The sequence below is a fragment of the Bos grunniens genome, chromosome 18 (genome assembly GCF_055505025.1).
Source record: "Bos grunniens cultivar Pamir isolate PY7600 chromosome 18, Bosgru_T2T1.0, whole genome shotgun sequence".
Classification (NCBI taxonomy): domain Eukaryota; kingdom Metazoa; phylum Chordata; class Mammalia; order Artiodactyla; family Bovidae; genus Bos; species Bos grunniens.
In genome coordinates, this window is record NC_141182.1 from 54,544,665 (window position 1) to 54,565,386 (window position 20,722).

Below are 20,722 nucleotides of genomic sequence, written 5' to 3' on the forward strand. Positions count from 1 at the left end.
AGCCACTGGACCATTAGGGAAGTTCCTGGTCACAGTGCTAAGTGCCTCTTGCTGCTATCAAACAACACGTGTATTCTCTTACCATTCTGGGAGTCAGAGATGCAAAGTCTATTTCACTGGACCAAAATCAAGGTGGCGGCGGGACCACACTCCTTGCAAGGCTTGCGGGGAGAATTGCTCACTAACCGTTTCCAGCTGCTGTTCCAGCTGTGGTCTGTGCATTCTCTGACTTCTGGTTCCTTCCTCCCTCTTCAATATGAGCAGTGGCTGCTGCTGCTGCTGCTAATTTACTTCAGTCGTGTCTGACTCTGTGCGACCCCATAGACGGCAGCCCACCAGGTTCCCCCGTCCCTGGGATTCTCCAGGCAAGAACACTAGAGTGGGTTGCCATTTCCTTCTCCAATGCATGAAAGTGAAAAGTGAAAGCGAAGTCGCTCAGTCATGTCCGACTCTTAGCGACCGCATGGACTGCAGCCTACCAGGCTCCTCTGTCCATGGGATTTTCCAGGCAAGAGTACTGGAGTGGGGTGCCATTGCCTTCTCCCATGAGCAGCGGAGCATTTGCTTTATCGGCATGTGACCTTCTTCCTTGTCAAATCTCCCTCTGCTTCCCCCTCTTTTATTTGAAAAATGTAATTAAATTAATTATTTTAATTTCTTGGTCATCCCGTGTGGCATATGTGGGGGTCTAGTTCCCTGACCAAGGATTGGACCTGGGCCTCCTGCACTGGCAGCATGCAGTGTGAGCCGGACCACCAGGGAAGATCCTGCTTCCTTCTTCTGAGGACCCTTGTGATTGGCATTGGATCCACCCTGATGGTGGATGGTGCAGGGTTCTCTCTCCATCTCAGGTTTCTTGACATGATCATATCAGCAAAGTCCCTTTTGCCACATAACATAATGTTCTCAGGCTCCAGGGATCAGAAGGTGGGTATCTTTGGGAACCACTATTTATATGAGATCCTTGGTGGCTCAGTGGTAAAGAATCCACCTGCAGTGCAGGAGATGCAGGTTCGATCCCTGGGCTGGAAAGATCCGTTGGAGGAGGAAATGGCAACTCACTCCAGTAGTCTTGCCTGGGAAATCCCATGGACAGAGGAGCCTGGCAGGTTACAGTCCACAGGGTCACAAACAGTTGGACATGACTTAGCAACTAAATTACGACTACTATTCAGCTTGCAACACCCCCTGGCCGGTAGCCCACTGGGGTGGGGACTTTATTTGTCACTCTACAGATGAGGACCCTAGGGTTCAGAGAAGTTAAGTGACTTCCTTGTGGTCCCACAGCTCAAGTGGCAGAGCAGGGATTTGAACCTAGACAACCCGGTCTCAGAGCCAAGATATCACTTGTTCTCCTCACTGTCTCTCTGGGGTCAGGCAGCCTCAGGTTCAAATTCCAGGTCGGCTGCTGATCAGCTGGATGACTGGGGGCCAGCACCACCAGCTGAGTCGTCATGTCTAACGTGTGTGTGAACACACTACTCCAGATAAAAGTGATAAACAATAAGTGTCTACTGTAGAGCACTGGGAACTGTATTCAATATCTTGTAATAACGTATAATGGAAAAGAATCCGAAAAAAGGACACATAGATATGAGTACTTATGCTAGGTTGCTTTAGTCGTCTCCACCTCTGTACGACCCCATGGACTGCAGCCCACCGGGCTCCTGTGTTCATGGGATTCTCCAGGCTAGAATACTGGAGTGGGTTGCCATTGCCTTCTCCAAGGAATCTTCCTGCCCCAGGGATCGAACTTGGGTCTCCTGCATTGGAGATGGATTCTTTACCAATCTGAGCCACCAGGGACATCCACTTTATATCAACATATATACACAACGGAATCACTTTGCTCACCTGAAACTAACACAACATTGTAAATCAACTATACTTCAATTAAAAATTAAAAGAAAAAAAAATAGAGATGTCTCTAATGGTCCAGTGGTTAAGACTCTGAGCTTCTACAGCAGGGGGCGTGGGTTCGAGCCCTAGCTATGGAGCTCAGATCCCACAAACCCCAGCAGTGCAGTCAAAAGAAATAAAACTAAATAAAAATTTTATTTAATAAAAATATAAAATGGGAGTGAGAATGCTCACCTCTTTGACTGGCTGGGTGGGGCAAAGGGATCAAGACCATGTGGGGCCTGAACCCGTGGCTTTGCTTCAGGCAGCGACCCAGGCACTGGAAGCTTTGTGGACCTTTGAGTTCTTCTCACTGGGCCTCTGTGCTCTCCTCTGTAAAGTGGAGATGATAAAGAATTCCCTTCATTGCCTGGAGTTCTGGTGAAGATGCTGAGTTTCTCAAGGAGGGATTCTCAAGGTCTGGCTCACTCTTACATCTCATCTTCTCATCCCCAGTAGACATACCAAAAGTGCTCAGTTTCCCTTTTGAAAAATAATTAATTTTTGGCTGTGCTGGGACCTCATTGCTGCGTGGGCTTTGCTTCAGTTGCAGTGAGCGGAGGCTACTCTTTAGATGCGGTGCGCGGGCTTCTCATTGCAGTGGCTGCTCTTGTTGCGGAGCACGGGCTCCAGGGCTCGTGGGCTTCAGGAGTTGTGGTTCACCGGCTTAGTTGCTCAGAGGTGTGTGGGATCTTCCGGGATCAGGGATCAAACCTGTGTGTCCGGCGCTGGCAGGCGGATTCGTTATCATGGAGCCACCAAGGAAGCCTGAAGTCTCGCTTTTCAATCAGAGAGTGGCCAAACTACACTGAGACAGACTCTTTGGCTGTGATATTGGCAAAGATCAATGAGTGAGAATACTCCTGTCCGTGAGGCTGCCAAGGGACCGTGCACCACTGTCCTGCCTGGAAAAGTGGAAGTGAGCACTAGGCCTTTCCTGAGTGGCCACCATCAGAGGTGGCTTTCCTGTGAAACGGAGGAAGTGCAAGCCTCCGGGTCCCCCCTTTCCACAGCTTCGCCCAACACCCTGGGAGGTGCCCTTGAGGTCTTGTACATTTTTTTTAAGGCTGTGGGATCTTAATTCGCTGATCAGGGATCGAACCCTGCCCCCAGCAGTGAAAGCGCCAAGCCCTAACCACTGGACCACCAGGGAATTTCCTACTCCTTTTTTTTCAGGAGGGTTTCCAACTGGTATAAACTTCAGGCTCTACAAACCCTGGGTCCACCTCTTTTCATTCTTTTTTCCCCTGGAAAATAAAAATGGGAATTAACCTGTGATTCAGCAATCTGCTTTCCTAGAAGACAGAAGAATGGTTTCCATTTATTGAGAACTTACAATATTTCAGGCCAAGCACTGGGTGTCTATTAATTCATGAATCCATTGAATTCTGCACAACAAACAGTAGGATGGTGTTATGATCTCCGTTTACAGATGGAGAAGATGAAGGCCAGAGAAGTTTCCTATGCGTGTTGCCCAAGATCACACAGTTGGTAAATGACAGAGCCAGGATTCAGAGCCAGATCTTCTGGCTTCAGAGTCAACAGCCTTAATCATGACATTAGGAGCCCTTTTTTGAACAAGATCACAGATCATGTGATCACATCAAGCTATGTGCCTATAGAAATTCAGTGCCGCATTGTTGGCAACCTCCCCAGTTGGAAACAACTCGAACATCCACGAGACCAGTTGGACTAAATTACGGCTCATCTGTAGGACAGAATTTCACGTGGCAGTTTAAAAGGCAGTCAACCATCCATGGCTAACTTCAAGGTATAGAATTTCAGTGCATACGTTCTGTTTCATAAACAAGGAAGAAAATAATAGTACTAGCCAAGATTCAGTCAGGGACTTCCCTGGTGGTCCAGTGGTGAGGACTCCTCGATCTCACTGCCAAGGGTTGGGTTCAGTTCCTGGTCGGGGACCTAAATTTCAACCCCCTGCCCCCAAAATCACTCATTTATTAAACAAATAGATTTTGAGAGACTCTTATGTATGAAGCACTGTTGGAGGTACTGGAGACATAACACAGACCATATAGTCGAGAAAAAAGTCAGTAAACAGTCAATCCTATAGGAAATCAACCTTCAGTATTTACTGGAAGGACTGATGCTGAAGCTGAAGCTCCAACTCTTTGGCCACCTGATGCGAGGAACTGACTCATTGGAAAAAACCCTGATGCTGGATAAGATTGAAGGCAGAAGGAGAAGAAGATGACTGAGGATGAGATAGCTGGATGCCATCAGTGATTCAATAGATATGAGTTTCAGCAAACTCCAGGAGATAGTGAAGGACAGGGAAACCTGGGGTGCTGCAGTCCATGGAGTTGCAAAGAGTCGGACATGACTTAGAGACTGAACAAGAAGACAATAAAGTGAAACATGGTAGTCTAGAGGGTAAACAGTAAGATGGAGAAATAAAATTGAAAGAGAAAAGGATGAGAGATTTTGAAATTTTCAAACGAGTGGTTTCAAGGAAGACCTCTAAGAAGAGGCGACAATTGAACGCACAACTGAAGCAGGTGATGCAGTGATTTGGATGGTATTTGAAAATTTTTTATTTATCTATTTATTTCTGTGGCTGTGCCTCGAGGCTTGTGGGATCTTAGTTCCTGATCAGAGATTGAACGTGGGCCCCATCAGTGAAAACACCCAGTCCTACCCACTGGCCCACCAGGGAATTCTTGGGGAATTTTAACAGAATTAAATTGTATGTGTAGAGAAGGTCTCTGAAAGGCTGTTAATGATAACCATATAGGGGCAGTGGGTTGCCAGGTATTTTCCCTTTCCATGTTTTAGACCACAAACTAAATTTATCACCAATCTCAATAAATCTGGTCTGCCCACTTACAACTGTCGTCACCTCCTGTAAGGGTGTTCCATAGCATTTATCGTCACTTGTAACAATAAATTATGTCTAAGCTTTGTTTAATGTATGTAACCCTCTTGACTCTGTAGCCAAACCCAGTAGATCCTCCTCTGAGCATCTTCCAGTTCCCTAGAAGCACCAGTTCACCCACCACAGGGCCTTTGCACAGGCTGTGTCCCCTGCCTTGACAGCCACCCCCTCACTCTATCCTCATCTCTCTCACAAGACATCCCCACAGTTCTGTTTTCTGTCATTTCACATGGACTTGTGCCTTCCCTCAAGAGTCCAGGGATGGGGTCTGCCTTGTTCATCACCTTAACCCCCACTTCCCTATCCCCCCAGTACAGAGCTGGCACTCAATGCTGATTCAGAGGATGAAGGAGAGATTCTTTCCATTGAAAACTGTGAGCTCCTACAACTAACTATAAGGTTTCACTGGCAGGAGGGTGGGGGACCCCCGCCCACCTCCCAGCACAAGCTGGCAGGTCAGGCTTTCAGAAGTCAGTCCAGCGCCTGGCACTACTTGTAGGAACCAAAAAAGACGAGACGCAAATAGAGACCAGAGAGAGGATGGTGTTTCCTTTCCCTGGAATGAGGTCATTCAGGTAGAAGACAGTAGAACAAGCTTGCAGAACACTCTGTGCACCCGCTCAGCCCACTCCCGCTTCACCGGCGTGGGGGGTTGGGAGGAGGGGGGGTTGGGAGGAGGGGGGGTTGGGAGGAGGGGGAGTTGGAGAGGAGGAGCGCCGCGCCTTTAAGGCTCCCGGAAACAGGCCTGCAAGACCGGAAGTAACCCGCTTTAGTTCCCTTCTTCACGTGGTGCAGGCCGGAAGTGACGCGCGTGGCCCGGGAGCTGCAGACGCGGAGGCCGACGGAGCCGGAGTAGCGGACGCCGCGGGGTCTCCGGGACAGGTGACCGGGGGAGGGGGCCGGGAGCGCGCCCGGAGAGGGCGGGGCCTGATGCCCCACGTGGGGGGAGCGGGCGCCGGCGCTGGCGGGGTAGCCCGCCGCCCGCGGGGCGGGGTCAGAGTACTCCGCGGGGGGCGGGGACTGGACGCCCACATGGGAAGCTAGAAGGGTGCTGAGGGGGCGGGCCGTCGGTGGGGCAGGGCCTGGGTGGGCCGGGCTCCGGACGCGTGCGGAGCTTTGGTGGGCAGCTGGGGCGGGCCCGAAAAAAGTTATGCCGCGGCTGGGGGCGGGGCCAAATAGTACCCGGCGGACTAGGAGCGGGGCCGGAAAGTTTCGCGTGTTCTGGAAGTGGGTCCTGGAAGTCCGTCCTGGAAGTCAGGGGCGGGGCCAGGGGCTGACCCGAGGGTCGGGGCGGGGCCAGGCGCCGGTAGGGCGGAGCCAAAAAGTTGCGCAGGAACCGGGCCGCTGAGCCAGAATTTAGGGGCGCCGGGTACGGGGCCAGATACTGACGTGCGGGGCGGGGGCGGAGCCAGGGGACGTGACCAGAGGCTGGGCTCAGCAAATCGGAGGCGGGGCCAAAGTGTTGGCTGGTGAGCCGGGGGCGGGACCGGTGCCAGAAGGCGAGGAGGAGGGGGCGGGTTTAGGCTGCTGCCTGGGGCTCCTGTGGGCGGGACCAGGAAGTTGGCCAGGGCGGTCGGACGCCGGAAGGGGGTGGGATTAGTGACGCGAATGTGGGCGGGGCCAGAGGTTTGGCGGGAAAGGCGGGGCCGGAAAGTTTGCCTCTCTTCGGGGCGGGGCTGTGGCGTTCTGGACCGGGTGGAGACTGGAGCCTTTCCCTAGAAAGCCGCGTGAGGGCGGGGCAGTTTTGTCTGCGCCTGGGCGGGGAGGGTATTCACCCGGGAGACCGAACCAGACCCGGGAAGCCTCGCCAGGGGGTCCTGGGTCTGTTGGAGGAATCTTTGTTGGGGTGCTGGCGGCGGGGCTTTAATATCCCTGAGGGTAGGGGCAGCGAATAGGAATGGGGCTCGGACTATTTTTCGAGTGTAGGGTTGTAAGACGTCACTGAAATTCCGGGGGAAGAGTTAGGTGTAGATTATTAAACGGGATGTGAGCAGCACCAGGTTGGGCGTGGGGAGTCGGGCTTTCTCGCTTAGGTCGTGGGAGAGGCTCTTCCTAAAGCTCTCTTGGGGTAGAGGCCTGGGTTTTAAACTCCCGGCACAGGGGTGTGGAGACTGAACTAGGATTTTCGTTTTGAAGGGAGCAGTGTCGGGTGTTTCCCTAAGTGGTGGGGCGGGCCCAGAACTTTCCCAGGGCGTGTGTGACTACATTGTTTACAGAGGAATGGATGGGTCCAAAATCCTCTGGAGAGTACTGAGTCTAAACTTTTCCTGGTAGAGGGTGGGCTAGAAGAGGGGCTTCGAGAAGAGGGACTGGGAGTGAGGGCGAGAATTCCCTTGGAGTGAAGGGTGTGTGTGTGTGTGTGTGTATGTATGTGTCCCTTGGAGTGAAGGGTGTGTGTCTGTGTGTGTGTGTCCCTTGGAGTGAAGGGGTGTGTGGTGTGTGTGTGTGTGTGTGTGTGTGCGCACATTTGAGGAGCCCCCAGTCTGGGACAGGAAGAGACAGATTGAGTGGAGCCATTGGCCTTAGTCCTTCTGTTCCCTCTGCCCTCAGGAGCCCCCAGTGCTGTGTCCAGATTCTGCAGGGGAGGTTTGCTGGGACCCAGGTCCCACCCTGCCAGTGGAATGGTGAGAAGAAAAATGGGGTGTTTGAGATCTGAGCTTTGGGGCAGGGGGCTTGGGAGGAGAGGTTCCCGGCCCACAGACCCTGGGGCGGGTAGAGATTTCCAGCCTCTTATCTGTCCGCCCCTCTCAGTCAGCCGCACTGGATCTGAAATCGAAGGAGGAGAAGGATGCTGAGCTGGACAAGAGGATCGAGGCTCTTCGGCGGAAGAATGAGGCCCTCATCCGGCGCTACCAGGTGCCCTAGCCCCGCCCTGGGAGACCCCATCCCCTCTCCTCCCCGCAGTGAGTTTCCCTCACCTCTCCCTTCCTTAAAACGTTTTCATCACTCCTCATCACTGTCAGGGTAAAAGCCGAGGGCCTTAGCCTGGGATTCCTCCTTTCATTCCATCATTGGTTTGTTCGTTCACAAATATTCACCAGGGCCCATTGCTCAGTGGCACTGTGGTGGCAGCGGTGATGGAGGGGACCCCGGGCCTGCCTTTCCAGGGCTCACAGGCCAGTAGGGGCCCAGCCATGGCTTCAGTCAGTGATGAGCGAGTGGGCCAGCCTGGGATGGAGGAGCTCAGGGTTCTTTGAGAGCCCAGGTGGGGCTCTTCACCCAGCCTGGGGGATATTAAGGAGGACTTCCTGGAGGAGGGGATTCTGAGACTTGAAAGGTGAGTAGATGTTAGCCGGTCTTTTTTTTTTTGGCTGCACTGCATGTTTTGTGGGGAGTCTTAGTTCCCTGATCAGGGACTGAATCCAGGCCCATGAAAGGGGAGCATGGGGTCCTAACCACTAGACCACCAGGGAAGTCCCAGCTAGTTGAAAAGGAGAGCAGAACACACTTCACACAGAGGGGCAGTTTGTGCAAAAACTTGGGCTTAAAGTTGGAGGGTCAGATGGAGGATATTGACCTGGAGAGACCCTCTGGGGCCCAGCCACACAGGGCCCAGAAGGCCATAAGGCTAAGAGTTTGGACTTTTTCCTAAGGACACTGGGGAGCCATCGAGGGCTTTGAGTAGAAGTGGGGCCAGGTCAGAATAGGTTTGTAGGAGGACTCCTTTAGTTGCTGTGTGGTGGTAGATGGGAGGAGAGGACTCTGGAGACAAGGAGGAACCTGGGGCAGGGACTTTGGCGGGGGCGAGGGGTGGGGGCCATATGGAGAGGAGGTGCCTGGCCTGGGACAGGGCTGAGGGACTCAGTGACTGATGGGCGGTGGCGGGAGAGGATCCAGGATGAGGCCCAGGTCCCTGTCACAGGTGTCAGAGTAGGTGTTGGGGCTGTCCCTGAGATAGGAGGAGGAGTAGGTTTCATTTATTCATTCTTCATGCATTCATTCATTTAAAAAAAAAAAAAAAAAAGGATGTTGAGCCTCTGTTGTGTGCCAGGCGGTGTTCCAGGCTTGGGGTATACATCAGTGAACAATACAGATATCCCTGACGCAGAGTAGATTCTGTTATGGGGAGGAACCAGATAAGAAGCAAAATAGACATAATGTCATGATGTGAAGGGGGCGGGTGGTGTGTGGAGAATGGCAGGCGAGCTGGTCAGGGTAGGCCTTCCTGAGAAGGAGACCTTTGAGCAGAGACCTGCAGGAGGTGAGGGATTGGAGAATCTATGGAGAAGGGGCATTTCCAGCAAAGGGAACAGCAGGTGCAAAGGCCCTGAGGCAGGTTTGAACCTAGTATGTTCCAGGTACAGTGAGAGGGTCACAGTGAGCCAGAGGAGAGAGTGGGAGATGAGGATGGGATGGTAACGAGACCACACCCTGTGAAGCCCCATTGGCTGTGGGGGAGCCTTTGGCTCAGAGGGTCTGAGCAGGGGCACCGCCTGGTTCGCTTAGAGGGAAGAAGTGACCAGCTTTCTTGTCTAGAGCTCCAGACAGAGGTCTGCGCTGGGGCCGACTTGGGGCTATTCAGGGGGCTGTGGGAATCTGGCTGGTACACAGGACCCCTGATAGCCGCTATCTCTGATCTCCCAGGAGATTGAGGAGGATCGGAAGAAAGCTGAACTGGAGGGAGTAGCAGTGACAGGTCCCCGGAAGAGCCGCTCGATGGAGAAGGAGAATGTGGCAGTGGTGAGCTCCACGCCAGGGTGGGACTCTTGAGGACGGGAGGGTGAGAGTGAGACCTAAGAGCCTTCCCTGCTGCCCCAGGCCTGTGGGGCCTCGACCCTGGCAGCCGCCCTCTGGGCCTGTGGTGTCCTGGTCTCCCTGCCCCAGTGACCTTTCCCCCCTCCCCCCTTTCCAGGAGAAGAACCTGGGTCCTTCCCGGAGGTCTCCAGGGACCCCTCGGCCTCCAGGGGTCAGCAAGGGAGGCCGGATCCCCCCTCAGCACGGAGGCCGGGCAGGCATGGGCCGGACATCCCGCAGCTGGGAAGACAGTCCCGGGGAGCAGCCTCGGGGAGGTGCTGGGGGCCGCAGCCGGAGGGGTCGGGGCAGGGGGTCCCCTCATCTCTCTGGAGGTGGCGATGCCTCGACTGCCGACCGCAAATCCAAGGTAGGAGCCGAGGGGGCTGACGTCTGCCTGAAGTCCATTGGGAAGGCTCAGTGTTGCCTGTTGCTCTTTCTGTTCTGCTCACAAATGGATTTTCTCCTTCATCCGTCGTTTACTGTCTCTGTTTTCTTTTTTGGACCCTCACTCCGGCTCTTTTTCATCTCTCTCCCTTTCTTCTTCTCTCCCCCAGACCAGCGCTGTGGTCCCTGTCTCTTTCTGTCTCCCATTTTGTGCTCTGCTGTGTGCTTGGTCATCTGCCTTCCCTACCCTTTGTCTCTTTTTGGTGGTATCTGGTGGGTTCTGTCCAGCGTGCGTGCTTTGCTCATTCGTGTGTGTGTGCACATGTGCTCTCTCTCTGTCATTCTCTGAATTAGTTGGTAGGGAGCAGTGAGGTTCTTACTGTACCTGCTCTCAGCACCCCACCACGCAGATTAGCAGAGTGGGAAGTTGCCAAGCCTGGTCATTTAGAGGACAACTTTCTATGAGTTCCGTGTCCTTGGGCAGCTCACTTCCCCTCTAGGAGATTCCAGTTCTCACTCTTAAATAGGAATGAAAATCAGGTTTAAAGTTTTTTATAAGCATCGTGTGACATCAGGCATAGAAACCCTCAGATTAAATGCTCAATGTATGTTGCTTAAGGATGTTTAGAAAGACGCCAAAGTGCCATGGCGTTAATCAAATGGAAGTTTATTTCTCTCTTGTATGCTGAGTCTTGGAAATGCAAGTGTTCCCAGCATCTTGGGCACATGCTCATCTAAAATTCTGTTGTCACCTAGGGGGGGAAAATTGACCTAAGAAAGGGAGGAGAGAGGATCGTGGGGGTCACCTGGCCATCTGTCAGGTTGTTACTGTGGCAGCCATTGCAGGGGTCCCCAGCCCCTCTCCCAGGTTCAGCATTTTGCCAGAAGGATTAACAACTGAGATTTATTACAGGGAAAGGATAGAAAGCAAAATCAGTAAAGGGAAAAGGCCCATGAGCCAGAGTCTGGAGGATACCAGGCACTAGCTTCCAAGAGTCTGCGTCCAGTGGAGACACAAATTGTTGTTTAGTCACTGAGTTGTGTCTGCCTCTGTGACCCCGTGGGCTGTAGCCCACCAGGCTCTTCTGTTCATGGGATTTTCCAGGCAAGAATACTGGAGTGGGTTGCCATTTCCTACTCCAGGGGATCTTCCCCCCCCCACCCAGGGATCAAACCTGTGTCTCCTGCATTGGCAGGCAGATTCTTCACCACTGAGCTACCAGGGAAGCCCAAAGACACATAGGCTGCACTTAATTGTTCTTCATTGACAACATATGTCAAAGTTCATCTACTGGGGACTCATTAGAGAGCTAGTACCCAGGCTTCTTATCCGAGGCTGGTCACATAGGTCCCCTCTGCCTAGTACACACCCAAATTCCAGACCCTAGAAGGAAAGTGGGTGTTCAGCATACACTGTATTGTTTGCAGAAAAAGTCTAGGCACGTGGAGCCCCGCTTACTGGTTAACTGTTGACAGGACGTGCAGAGAGCCAGTGTCCAGGTGCCAGCCAGGGGCTGCCTTGCATAACAGGTCTAAGGAGGGAGCCTCAGATGGTGACGAAGGCTCAGATTGAGTGGTTCTTTCTGATGCTCTGTGTGTGTCTCTCTCTGTCCTCCCCTCCTCCCCCGAACAAGGAGTGGGAGGAGCGGCGGAAGCAGAACATCGAGAAGATGAACGAGGAGATGGAGAAGATTGCAGAGTACGAGCGCAACCAGCGGGTCAGTGCCACGGGCGCGCCCTGGCTGCGGGGCGGAGCCGCCGGGTCGGGGGAGCGCTCCAACACCCCCACCCCCAACTAACTCTGCCTGCCCGCAGGAAGGCGTGCTGGAGCCCAACCCGGTGCGGAACTTCCTGGACGACCCCCGGCGACGCAGTGGGCCCCTGGAGGAGCCTGAGCGGGACCGCCGGGAAGGCAGCCGCCGGCACGGGCGCAACTGGGGGGGCCCTGACTTTGAGCGGGTGCGCTACGGCCTCGAGCAGGAGCGGCAGGTGGGTGCGGGCGGCTGGGCCGTGACTGCTGCCCAGCAGCCGGTCCCTGGGTTCCACGGGGAGGGATGTGTGTTGAATGCGGGGCTCAGAGTAGGAAGAGGCTGCAGCCCTACGCTCAGGCTACCCTCCAGTTGATGGTTGCCCCAGAGCCATACTACCTTCTTTTTGTAGCTTTATGATCTGTTTTGGTGTGATTTTCCTCCTTACTAATGTTAATGATGTTTACTGGGTACCGGTCGAGGGCCAGGCACTGTTTAGGGTGCTGGGGCTAAATCAGTGGCCATGTAATAAGATGTCAGATAATGCTGAATGTTGGGAAGAAGGCTCCAGCCCAGCCAGGTGAGGGCACGGAGAATAGAGAAGGATCTGGGGTGGCCTCTCTGAGGTGCCACGTGAGCAGATACGGCTTTGATCTCCATCCTGTCACCTCCTCCTCCTATGACCTTGAGCCAGGGGCTCTACCCAGGAGCTTAGAAGGCCTCAGGAAAGGGGTGCAGGGGCGAGAGTGGTGGGCGGAGCCCTGACTGCCCATCTGCTTGGGGCAGGGCCGCCGGGCCGGCCTGGGCGGCGCCGGGGACATGACGCTCTCCATGACTGGCCGAGAGCGGTCTGAGTATCTGCGCTGGAAGGAGGAGCGGGAGAAGATAGACCAGGAGCGGCTGCAGAGGCACCGCAAGCCCACCGGCCAGTGGCGGCGGGAGTGGGATGCTGAGAAGACGGATGGCATGTGAGTCTCCGCCCTGCCCACCCCTGTGGGGCTCCTCTGCCTTCGCGCTGACTTCTGACTCCTTGGCCTTTCTTGGGTTTCTCATCGTGTGTATCAGTTAACACGAGCTGGGTAACACTGCATAACCATCGCCAAATCTCAGGGCCACAGAAAGCGTTTCTTTTTCTTAAACACCTAAAGCATTTTGTATTGGGATATCGCCGCCAGTGTAACAACAGATGTTGTGATAGTTTCAGGTGAACGGCAGAAGGACTCAGCCATACTTTTTTACAACCGTTTGTTTATTTATGTATTGGCTGCGTCGGGACTCAGTTATGGTGTGCAGGCTCTTCACTGTGACCCGCAGGCGCCAGGGGGCCTGGGCTCAGCTCTTGCGGGAGGCAGGCTTAGTTGCTCCAAGGCCTGTAGGGTCTTAGCTTGCCCGATCAGGGATTGAGCCCAGATCCTCTGCCCTGGAAGGTGGATTCTTAACCACTGGACCGCCAGGGAAGTCCCGAAACATTTCTTTTTCCTGTGCTCACCGGTCTTCTAAGTTGGGCTGATTGAGGCTGGACTGGAAGCTGTGGGTCCAGCTGGGGTTGAACTCACTTCTGCCCTGCATGTGTGCATTCTAGGGTTCACGCTGAGGGATGGGGCTACTGGGGGAAGCACTGGCCATAGTATTGGCAGATGTGCAGGAGGGAGAGTGAGACACTTCCCCGTTCTGTTAGCCAGCAGACCCCACCTTGCTGTGGCAGGAAATTAAACTGTCAGCTCGATAGTACTGCCGTGGTTCTACAGCCAAGGGTGCGGATGTGAGTTCTCATGCAGGGAGGGCATGAAGAATTACAGCGATGGCCCCTTGGCATCCTCCCTTCATCCCTCTAACTGTGTCCCCCACCTACCCAAGCACCTTATCCTGGTGGCATTATTATTCTCAGGTCTGACTCTGTTGCTTTTCGGGTCCCAGGAAACATCCCATTAGTCAAAGCAAAGGCATCATCCACAGGAGGGCTAACTGCCATAGCAAAGGCGGAGAAGATTCCGGAAGAGCTGTTGAACGGCAGTCTTAAGATGGACAGCTGTCGTTTTTACATCATCCTCTATCCTTTGCCACAGCGTTGGCTAAAGAAAGAGGATCTTGTCTGTGTGCCTGGGGGTCGGAGCATTTATTTTTGGATTGTGAGCTAAGCCTTTGCCAGCGTGAGAAACATTTTGCACAGATACCGTAGCTGATGTTTCTGAGGGGGAGGCAGGTGAGCTTTTTGGAGATGTTCTTGGGCTTAAGACTGAGAAAGTCCTCTTACGTCCCCACAGCAGCCTGCATCAAGTCTCACGTTTGCATTGAGTAGAGCAAATTGTGCAGTGAATAGAGCTAATGTCACATGCTGAAGAATAATGAAGCAGAGTATGGAGAGGTTTGGAGGCTTCTGTTTTAGACCTAGATAATGTATGTAATTGGGCTTCCCAGGTGGCACTAGTGGTAAAGAACCCGCCTGCCAATGCAGGAGATGTAAGATACGAGGATTCAGTCCCTGGGTCAGGAAGACCCCCTGGAGGAGGGCATGGCAACCCACTCCAGTATTCTTGCCTGGAGAATCCCATGGACAGAGGAGCCTGGTGGGCTGCAGTCCATGGGGTTGCAAAGAGTTGGACACGACTGAAGCAACTTAGCACGCAACACAGTGTATGTAATAATACGTGATTGGAAAGGTTAGGAAGGCCTCTGAGTTGAGGCCTGAAGGAGGTAACGGAGCGGGCCCCGGAGAGATCGGAGGAAGCGAGCCCCAGAAGCAGCACGTGCAAAGGTCATGCGGCAGGAGCTCTGTGGTAGGAGAACTTGCTAAGCTTGGGAGGTGAGAGAGAGAGATTTAGATGAGGCTGGACAGGAAGCTGGCGATGTTGAACTTGCACATTCTTGTTGAGGTGGGGAATTGCTGTCAAATACTGACCATTTTTCTGCGTTTGTACTACCATGTCACACCTGCCTTTTGTCTTTCACCTGATTCTGAGCTTTAATCAGTGACATGCTCCCCCATTCGGTTGATGACCTTGTGGTCTGTGATCTTGATTTCTAACCGTGGCCCCCACCTCCCCCGGTGACTCTTCCCGCCCTACCTGTTCTCCCTGTGCCACCAGCTGCCTGCTCACCCCTTTCTCTTTACCCAGGTTCAAGGATGGCCCAGCTGTGGCCCTGGAACCATCCCACCGCTATGGTGAGTGGGAGTTCTTGGGTGGGGTGAGGCAGCTGGCTGGGCCGGGGGAGTTGGGGCAGGGTGGGGTGGGGGTAGCTTGTACTGTGCCCTCCACCCCTGACTTCCCCTGGGTTTTGTTGCAGATGACCAGGCTTGGGCCCGGCCCCCCAAGCCCCCCACTTTCAGGGAGTTCCTGTCCCAGCACAAAACTGAGGTCAGCCGCAGAAAGAAGAAGAGCAGCCGACCCCAGCCTAAGGCGGCGCCCCGTGCCTACAGGTGGGGGCCCCCTTCCCCTTGCACGTGCACAACCCTAGCGGGCCTGTGTGCCTCTACCCCTGCTTGTTCTCTGGCTGTGGGTTTTGGGGATATTTCTGTCCTTTCTTGGCCCTAGCTGTCTCTCAGGCACTTGTCTCCTTGTGGGTCAGGCACTTGGTTTCGGGGGTGTCGGGGCCTGGCTGTCACTTTACCCTCATCTGTCCCCTCCTGCCCTCCCACCCATCTCTTCTGCCTGCCTGGCCCCTCTCTGCCTGGTCACCTCTGACACTGGGACACACGCCCTGTTTCCTCCTCGGTGCTCTAGCCTGCCGGCTCCTTGTCTGGAAATCCCGAAGACCCGCTCTCTCCACCTGTTGAATTTTGCAGCTCCGTGTCTGGGGACGAGCCTGGTGTGGGAAGCCCCTTCCTCCTGTCCATCTGGGTTTTATTCCTTTGCTCTGTGCCCTCCAGTGACCACGATGACCGCTGGGAGATGAAGGAGGCCGTGTCCACAGCTCCTGAGCCCCCGCAACCTGCTCTCCCCAAGGAGGTGCCCACGCAGGTAGGGCGGACTGTCAGCTCCCGGCAGGCAGCACGGTGTGGGGGTGCCTGGGGCCTGCAGCCTCTCCCTGACCTGCCTTGTGTTCTCACAGCTGCCTGAGACCCCGGCCCCTGCCCATCGACCTCCTGAGGATGAGGGCGAGGAGGGCGAGGATGAGGGGGAGGATGAGGAGTGGGAAGACGTGAGTGAGGATGACGAGGAGGAGGAGGAGGAGATCGAGGAAGAAGAGGAGGCTGATGATGAGGAAGAAGAACCAGCCGGAGATCACCAACCCCAGGAGGCTGAGCCCAGCGGGAGCCCCAGCGGGAGCCCCGCCAGGGAACATGGTGACAAAGAGCCCACCAGGCCGGAAGAGCCCCTGCCGCTCCCCCAGGCCCCTGCCACGCCTTCCAGCCCCTTCTCGCCCCCCGGGGGCCACCAGCCTGTGTCCGACTGGGGTGAAGAGATGGAGCTGAATTCTCCCCGGACCACCCACCCGGCAGATGCTGTCTCTCCGGGTGAGGCCTGGCCGTTTGAAAATGCATGAAGCTGGCTGCTTGTGTGTGTGCTCGAGGGGTGCATGGAGGACCCTGGGACCCCGTGTGCCCTGGTGGCTAGGGAGGACAGTCCATGCCTGTCTCTAGAAGGCCCACCCCCAGATCCTGCCCTGCCCTGAGCCATTCAGAGTGCCCTCCCCAATAAAGAGATCACTTCCTCAAATGACACTTCCACGTGTGTCCTTAAACCCCCTCTCACTCCCCCAGAGCCTTTGTCTTGGTGGGGGGGCGGGGGGGTGGTATTTGGAGGGGAATGGGCTTGATTGGGCCTCCCCCTTTCCCAGGAGGTGACCAGCCAGCCCCTGCCTCCTTGGAGAGTGGGCCCAGCGCCCCAGGAACCCAGAAAGCTGAAGAAGAGGGGTCTGAGGCAGCTCCAGGTTGGGGGAGTGGCTGGGGTGGTGGAGGTGGCTTTCCTTCCGCTTCCTCTTGGGTTGAGGGGAGGAGGGTTTGGGGGCAGTAGAATGGAGTGGATGCGTCTCCATTATGGGTGTGGGGTAGCTGCTGGCCCGGGGATGGGGCGAGGGGGGCGGGGCTAGGCTGCTGGGTGGGAACGAATCCAGGGTCAAGGGGGTGGAGCTATAGGGAGGACCTCCCGGAGGAGCCACTAGGAATTGAGTGTGTTTGGGGGTGAGGGGGTGGAGCCAGGGTGGGATTAGGAGGTAGAGGGCTACCCCAGGGGTTCTGCAAAGTAATCTAGAAACAAGGGGGTGGGTTAAATTGATAGGAGCTCAGAGCAGGATTTGAAATACAAATCGGTCAAAAAGAACCGGGGAGGAGTAATGGATCTAGCTGTGGGTGTGGTTACAGTTTGGAGGTGTAAATTAGTAAATGGGGTAAATTAGAAATACGTAACATATTGAGGTAAAAATTGTGGAGTCTAGCGGACCTGGAGCAACAGGCAGAACCCAGTCTCCACCTCCACCAGGCGGAAGCCGGGTTGTGGACCTCCGACCTCCCCAAGGAGTAGGGGTTAGGATTTGGGGGCATAGCCAAGGAAGGTCTGGTTAGGACTCAGAAGGTGGGCAAGGGAAGTGGAGGTAGATCCTGTAGGGCAGGCTTGCTAGAGGTTGGCATATGTCCGTGGGGTGAGTCTGGGATGGGAGAGGACAGAGTTTAGGATGGCGGATGAGGTCGGGGCATCCGAAGCGCTTTGTCTTTGGGTCACGTGACTGCGATCTAGCTCTCAGATTATGTATTCGATTGTAAACAGGGATCTGTTGCGGGGGGTGTGTGTCTCCGTAGATCCTCTCCGAGGATTAAAGGAGCCTGAGACTCGTAAACCGCTTAACGCAGGGTGGGCGGCAGCCAGGGTTGGTGGGGCAGAGGGGCGGGGCTAGGGTGTTCGGGGCCGGCGGTGGGGGGCGGGGTTACTGTTGCCCTCAGGTGACCGCCCCTTCTCTTCGCAGAGGCGGACCCCGAGGGCCAAGAGACAGCAGAGATCGCCGACTTCCAGAGGGTGCGTTTCTGCAAGGTGGTAGCGGCCGCTTCGCCACCGGGGGCCGCCCGCTGACCGCGCCCGCCGACTGCGGCCTCCGCGCTCTGCACTAACCTTCCGCCGCCTCGCTCCTCTACCCTCTGCTTCCGCCACTCCAGCCAGGAGAGGGTTAAATGTAAGGGCGGGGGGAGGAGCCAGGGATAGTGAACCGGGTGGGGCCAGGGCAATAGTCCAGTCTCACAAATAGGGGGCGCCGTGGCACCAGGGTGTCTGAGACACCCCCGAGTTACCCACTTTTGGAGGCCATGGGGGTATAGGTGCCAGTTCCCGGGCCGTTTTCCGCCTCCAGGAGCTTACATCTGGGGCATGGCTTAATAACCGGTGACTCTTGACGGACCTGATTTTCCCGGCCGCAGAACCGGTCCTTATTAAACGCAGTGCTTCCGCTAACCTTTGAACTGTGTTTCTGGCGGGGGCAGGCTGGGTTGCTGTGCTTGTGGGTTTGTCCGTGGCGACAGAGGCGGGAGGAAGGGGCTCGCTCTTTCTCCACCCCCCCTGATACGTCTTCCCTCCCCCCCTCCCACAGGCCTCCCCGAATTCCTGAAGACGCTGCTGGGAGGGGACTGACGCTTCCCCGCCTTGATGGGGAGGGGGCGGCAGGAGGGGCTTAGTCTGGATCTCCGAGCTGTGCTCTGTCCTCCCCGAAGCCCACTTTGGACCCCATGGTTTTAGAGAGGGAGAAATTGAGGGTGGTGGGGAAGGAGACGGGGAGGGGGCGTGGCTGGGTTGTGGGGCGGAGCTGGAGCTTCGGGGCCTGAATTTAGACCTGAACACAGAAAATGTGGAGGAAGAGGCGCGTCCAGCGAGGGGCGTGGTTAGGGTGTTTGGGGCCCGCATTCTAATGGAGTTTAAAGCAAGGAAAGGTGTTAGGAAGTGAGGTAGAACCACAGCGCAGATTTAGATGGGAATCCCTAACGCTGGTGTGGGGCGCAGCCAGCAGCAGAGAGCTTGGTTTAGAATGGGGCGCTCAAACTAGTGGAGTGAGGAGGAGAAAAGAGGCGGAATCTGGATTGAAGATAGATGAGGGTAGGGGGAGAAGACGGCGAAATCGAATGCTGGAGTAGCGTTTAACTTGGCTAAAGGCACATTACAACTGGAGCAGGACTTAAAAGGCTTGAGCTTGGCAAGGGAGCGGCGGAGCTAGATGCCGGGGAGAAGTCTGAGTTCCGAAAGGGAATGGGTAGGGCGTGGGGAGGAGAAGAAGAGAGCGGAGGTAAGCTCCGGGGCCGGTATAACACCGAAGCCTGGTAGAAGTCGGCTGGGCCGAGACCAACGTTTGAGAAAAAGCGAGGTATTGCATGCTTGGGGCGGGGTCAGAACGCTGTGGTTAAGCCTTAGCTTGCTAGTGTTTGGCCGGAGGCTGAGGAGGGGGCGGGACTAGAGCGCGGAAGAGGCCCGCCCTGCGGGGGCGGGCCCACGCTGGCGGGGGCGGGGTTGGACGGGGGAGAGTTAGAGGCCGCAGGAGGCCCGCCTGCGCGGGGGCGTGGCCACGCTGGCGGGGGCGGGGTTGGACGGGGAGAGTTTAGCGCGGAGGCGGGCCTCCGGAGGGGGGCGGGCCCTGTGCGGGCTGTGGCTCGGGGCCGAGTGGGCTGCGGGGATGCGGGGCACGAGCTGCGTGGGCGGCGGCGGCGAGAGCCCGGGTGGCGCAGGGCTGAGCGAGGGCCCGCGGGGCCGTTGGTTGCGCCTAGCACCGGTCTGTGCCTACTTTCTCTGCGTCTCGTTGGCTGCCGTGCTGCTCGCTGTCTACTACGGTCTCATTTGGGTTCCCACGCGGCCCCCTGCAGCCCCAGGCGGCCCACCGCCTAGCGCGCAGTCCTCTCCGTGCGGCGGTCGCGCGGGTGCGCTGCCTGCCCCAGCGCCCGCCGCCGCCTCGGTGTCTTGTCTTCTGGGAGCCCCTGGCGGGCCGAGACCCCAGCTCGAGCTGCCGCGCAGCCGCCGCCGCCGCCGCCACAGCGACCCCAGCCGCCGCCGCCCGAGCCGCCAGACGCTGGGGGAGACGCCGGAGGCCGCAGAGGGGCGAGGACCCGGGTAACCTTCCTTTTCACCCAAAATGGACCGCCAGCCTTCGAGAGCCTGGCGCCCTCGCCGCGGATGCGCCGGTCCCGAATTGGTGTCTGGCTCCTTCTTCATGACATCGTCTAGCGTCTGCGGAGCTGTCATCCTGAAGAATGGGGGGCGAAGGGGAGCCGGCCCTGGTTCTCGATCGTCGCAGCTCCTCCGCCGTCAGGCCGGGTCCTCCACCAGGCAGACCCCATACTGATCACTGCCTCCTGCTCCTCCCTCCTAGGATTCTGTGCACGGACCCCTCAGCCTGCCCCTCTCCTTCTTTCCTGAATCTCCGTGTGCATCTATCCACCTGCAATAAACTCCAGCCCCAGCTGCCTCGTGCTCGTTTGTCGTGTTGTCTGCAGAGGGGCCTCCCCTCAAGTTTGTGAGGGCAAGCCTTTCCTGGCATCAGGGCATCGCCTCTCACTCTGGGTGGGCTGTGTGCGTTCTCCCCTTCCCTGGCGGGGTGGTGGTGTCATTTTTTTCTTCCATCGCCATCGTGTATTTTCTGGGTTGGGATGAGAAGACGCTTATCCGCAATAAGGTAGTTGAAGGTCAGACGGTATGAAGGGCTTAGCAGGTTTTTGCATGCTTGCAGAGGACAAGTGCCTCTGGAGGGGAGAAGAGGCCTGGCCTCCGGTAGTAGCACAGGAGACAAGACAAGAGATGGGGTGATCTCAGCGAGAACTGGGTTTCTGGGGACTGTGATTTGTATAACTATAGTGTCCGGCACGGAAGCTAAATCACCTGGAGAAGTCAGGATACTGCTGGAAGAGCATGAGTTCACATTCCTGGGAGCTGAGAGATGAGCGTGGACAGGGGTGGTGGTAGGACCCTTCTGGAAATCACAGAGAAAGCTATCAAAGCACCCAGCTGTCTTTGAAGCTTAGTACTGCCTCTCTGGTCTGCAATGTTGCCTGCAAACCAAGGCTGAGCAACCTGAGTCCTGCTAAAAGAGTCAGAAGTGGCTGAGTCTGTTTTCCTACCCAGACGACTAAGGTCTAGCTCTGGACAGGGTATAGGAC

General features: G+C 55.9%; 2 protein-coding genes across 2 annotated transcripts; both read left to right on the forward strand.

The window, feature by feature from the left end:
- Window positions 1-5,602: 5,602 nt before the first annotated feature.
- CCDC9 (coiled-coil domain containing 9) lies at window positions 5,603-18,937 on the forward strand. The gene is made up of 15 exons (XM_086353312.1): window positions 5,603-5,677; window positions 7,346-7,419; window positions 7,547-7,651; window positions 9,380-9,475; window positions 9,648-9,896; window positions 11,548-11,631; window positions 11,729-11,902; window positions 12,448-12,629; window positions 14,778-14,824; window positions 14,947-15,079; window positions 15,530-15,620; window positions 15,712-16,117; window positions 16,441-16,533; window positions 17,563-17,612; window positions 18,178-18,937. The coding sequence occupies exons 2-15, from the start codon at window positions 7,417-7,419 to the stop codon at window positions 18,193-18,195; spliced, it is 1,731 nt and encodes a 576-aa protein (XP_086209438.1). The 5' UTR covers window positions 5,603-5,677; window positions 7,346-7,416; the 3' UTR covers window positions 18,196-18,937.
- A 192-nt stretch (window positions 18,938-19,129) lies between these two features.
- Window positions 19,130-20,033, forward strand: INAFM1 (InaF motif containing 1). Its single transcript, XM_086353313.1, has one exon. It carries the CDS (start codon window positions 19,249-19,251, stop codon window positions 19,681-19,683), a length of 435 nt encoding a protein of 144 aa, XP_086209439.1. The 5' UTR covers window positions 19,130-19,248; the 3' UTR covers window positions 19,684-20,033.
- The last annotated feature ends 689 nt before the right edge of the window (window positions 20,034-20,722 follow it).

What these genes read in the sequence shown, in the direction of transcription:
- CCDC9 (XM_086353312.1), top strand. An exon ending in GCCTCGAGCAGGAGCGGCAG is followed by an intron (nt 11,903 to 12,447) that starts GTGGGTGCGGGC and finishes TGCTTGGGGCAG; the next exon opens with GGCCGCCGGGCCGGCCTGGG. An exon ending in GGAACCATCCCACCGCTATG is followed by an intron (nt 14,825 to 14,946) that starts GTGAGTGGGAGT and finishes GTTTTGTTGCAG; the next exon opens with ATGACCAGGCTTGGGCCCGG.
- INAFM1 (XM_086353313.1), top strand. Translation starts at nt 19,249, where the DNA reads ATGCGGGGCACGAGCTGCGTGGGCGGCGGCGGCGAGAGCCCGGGTGGC.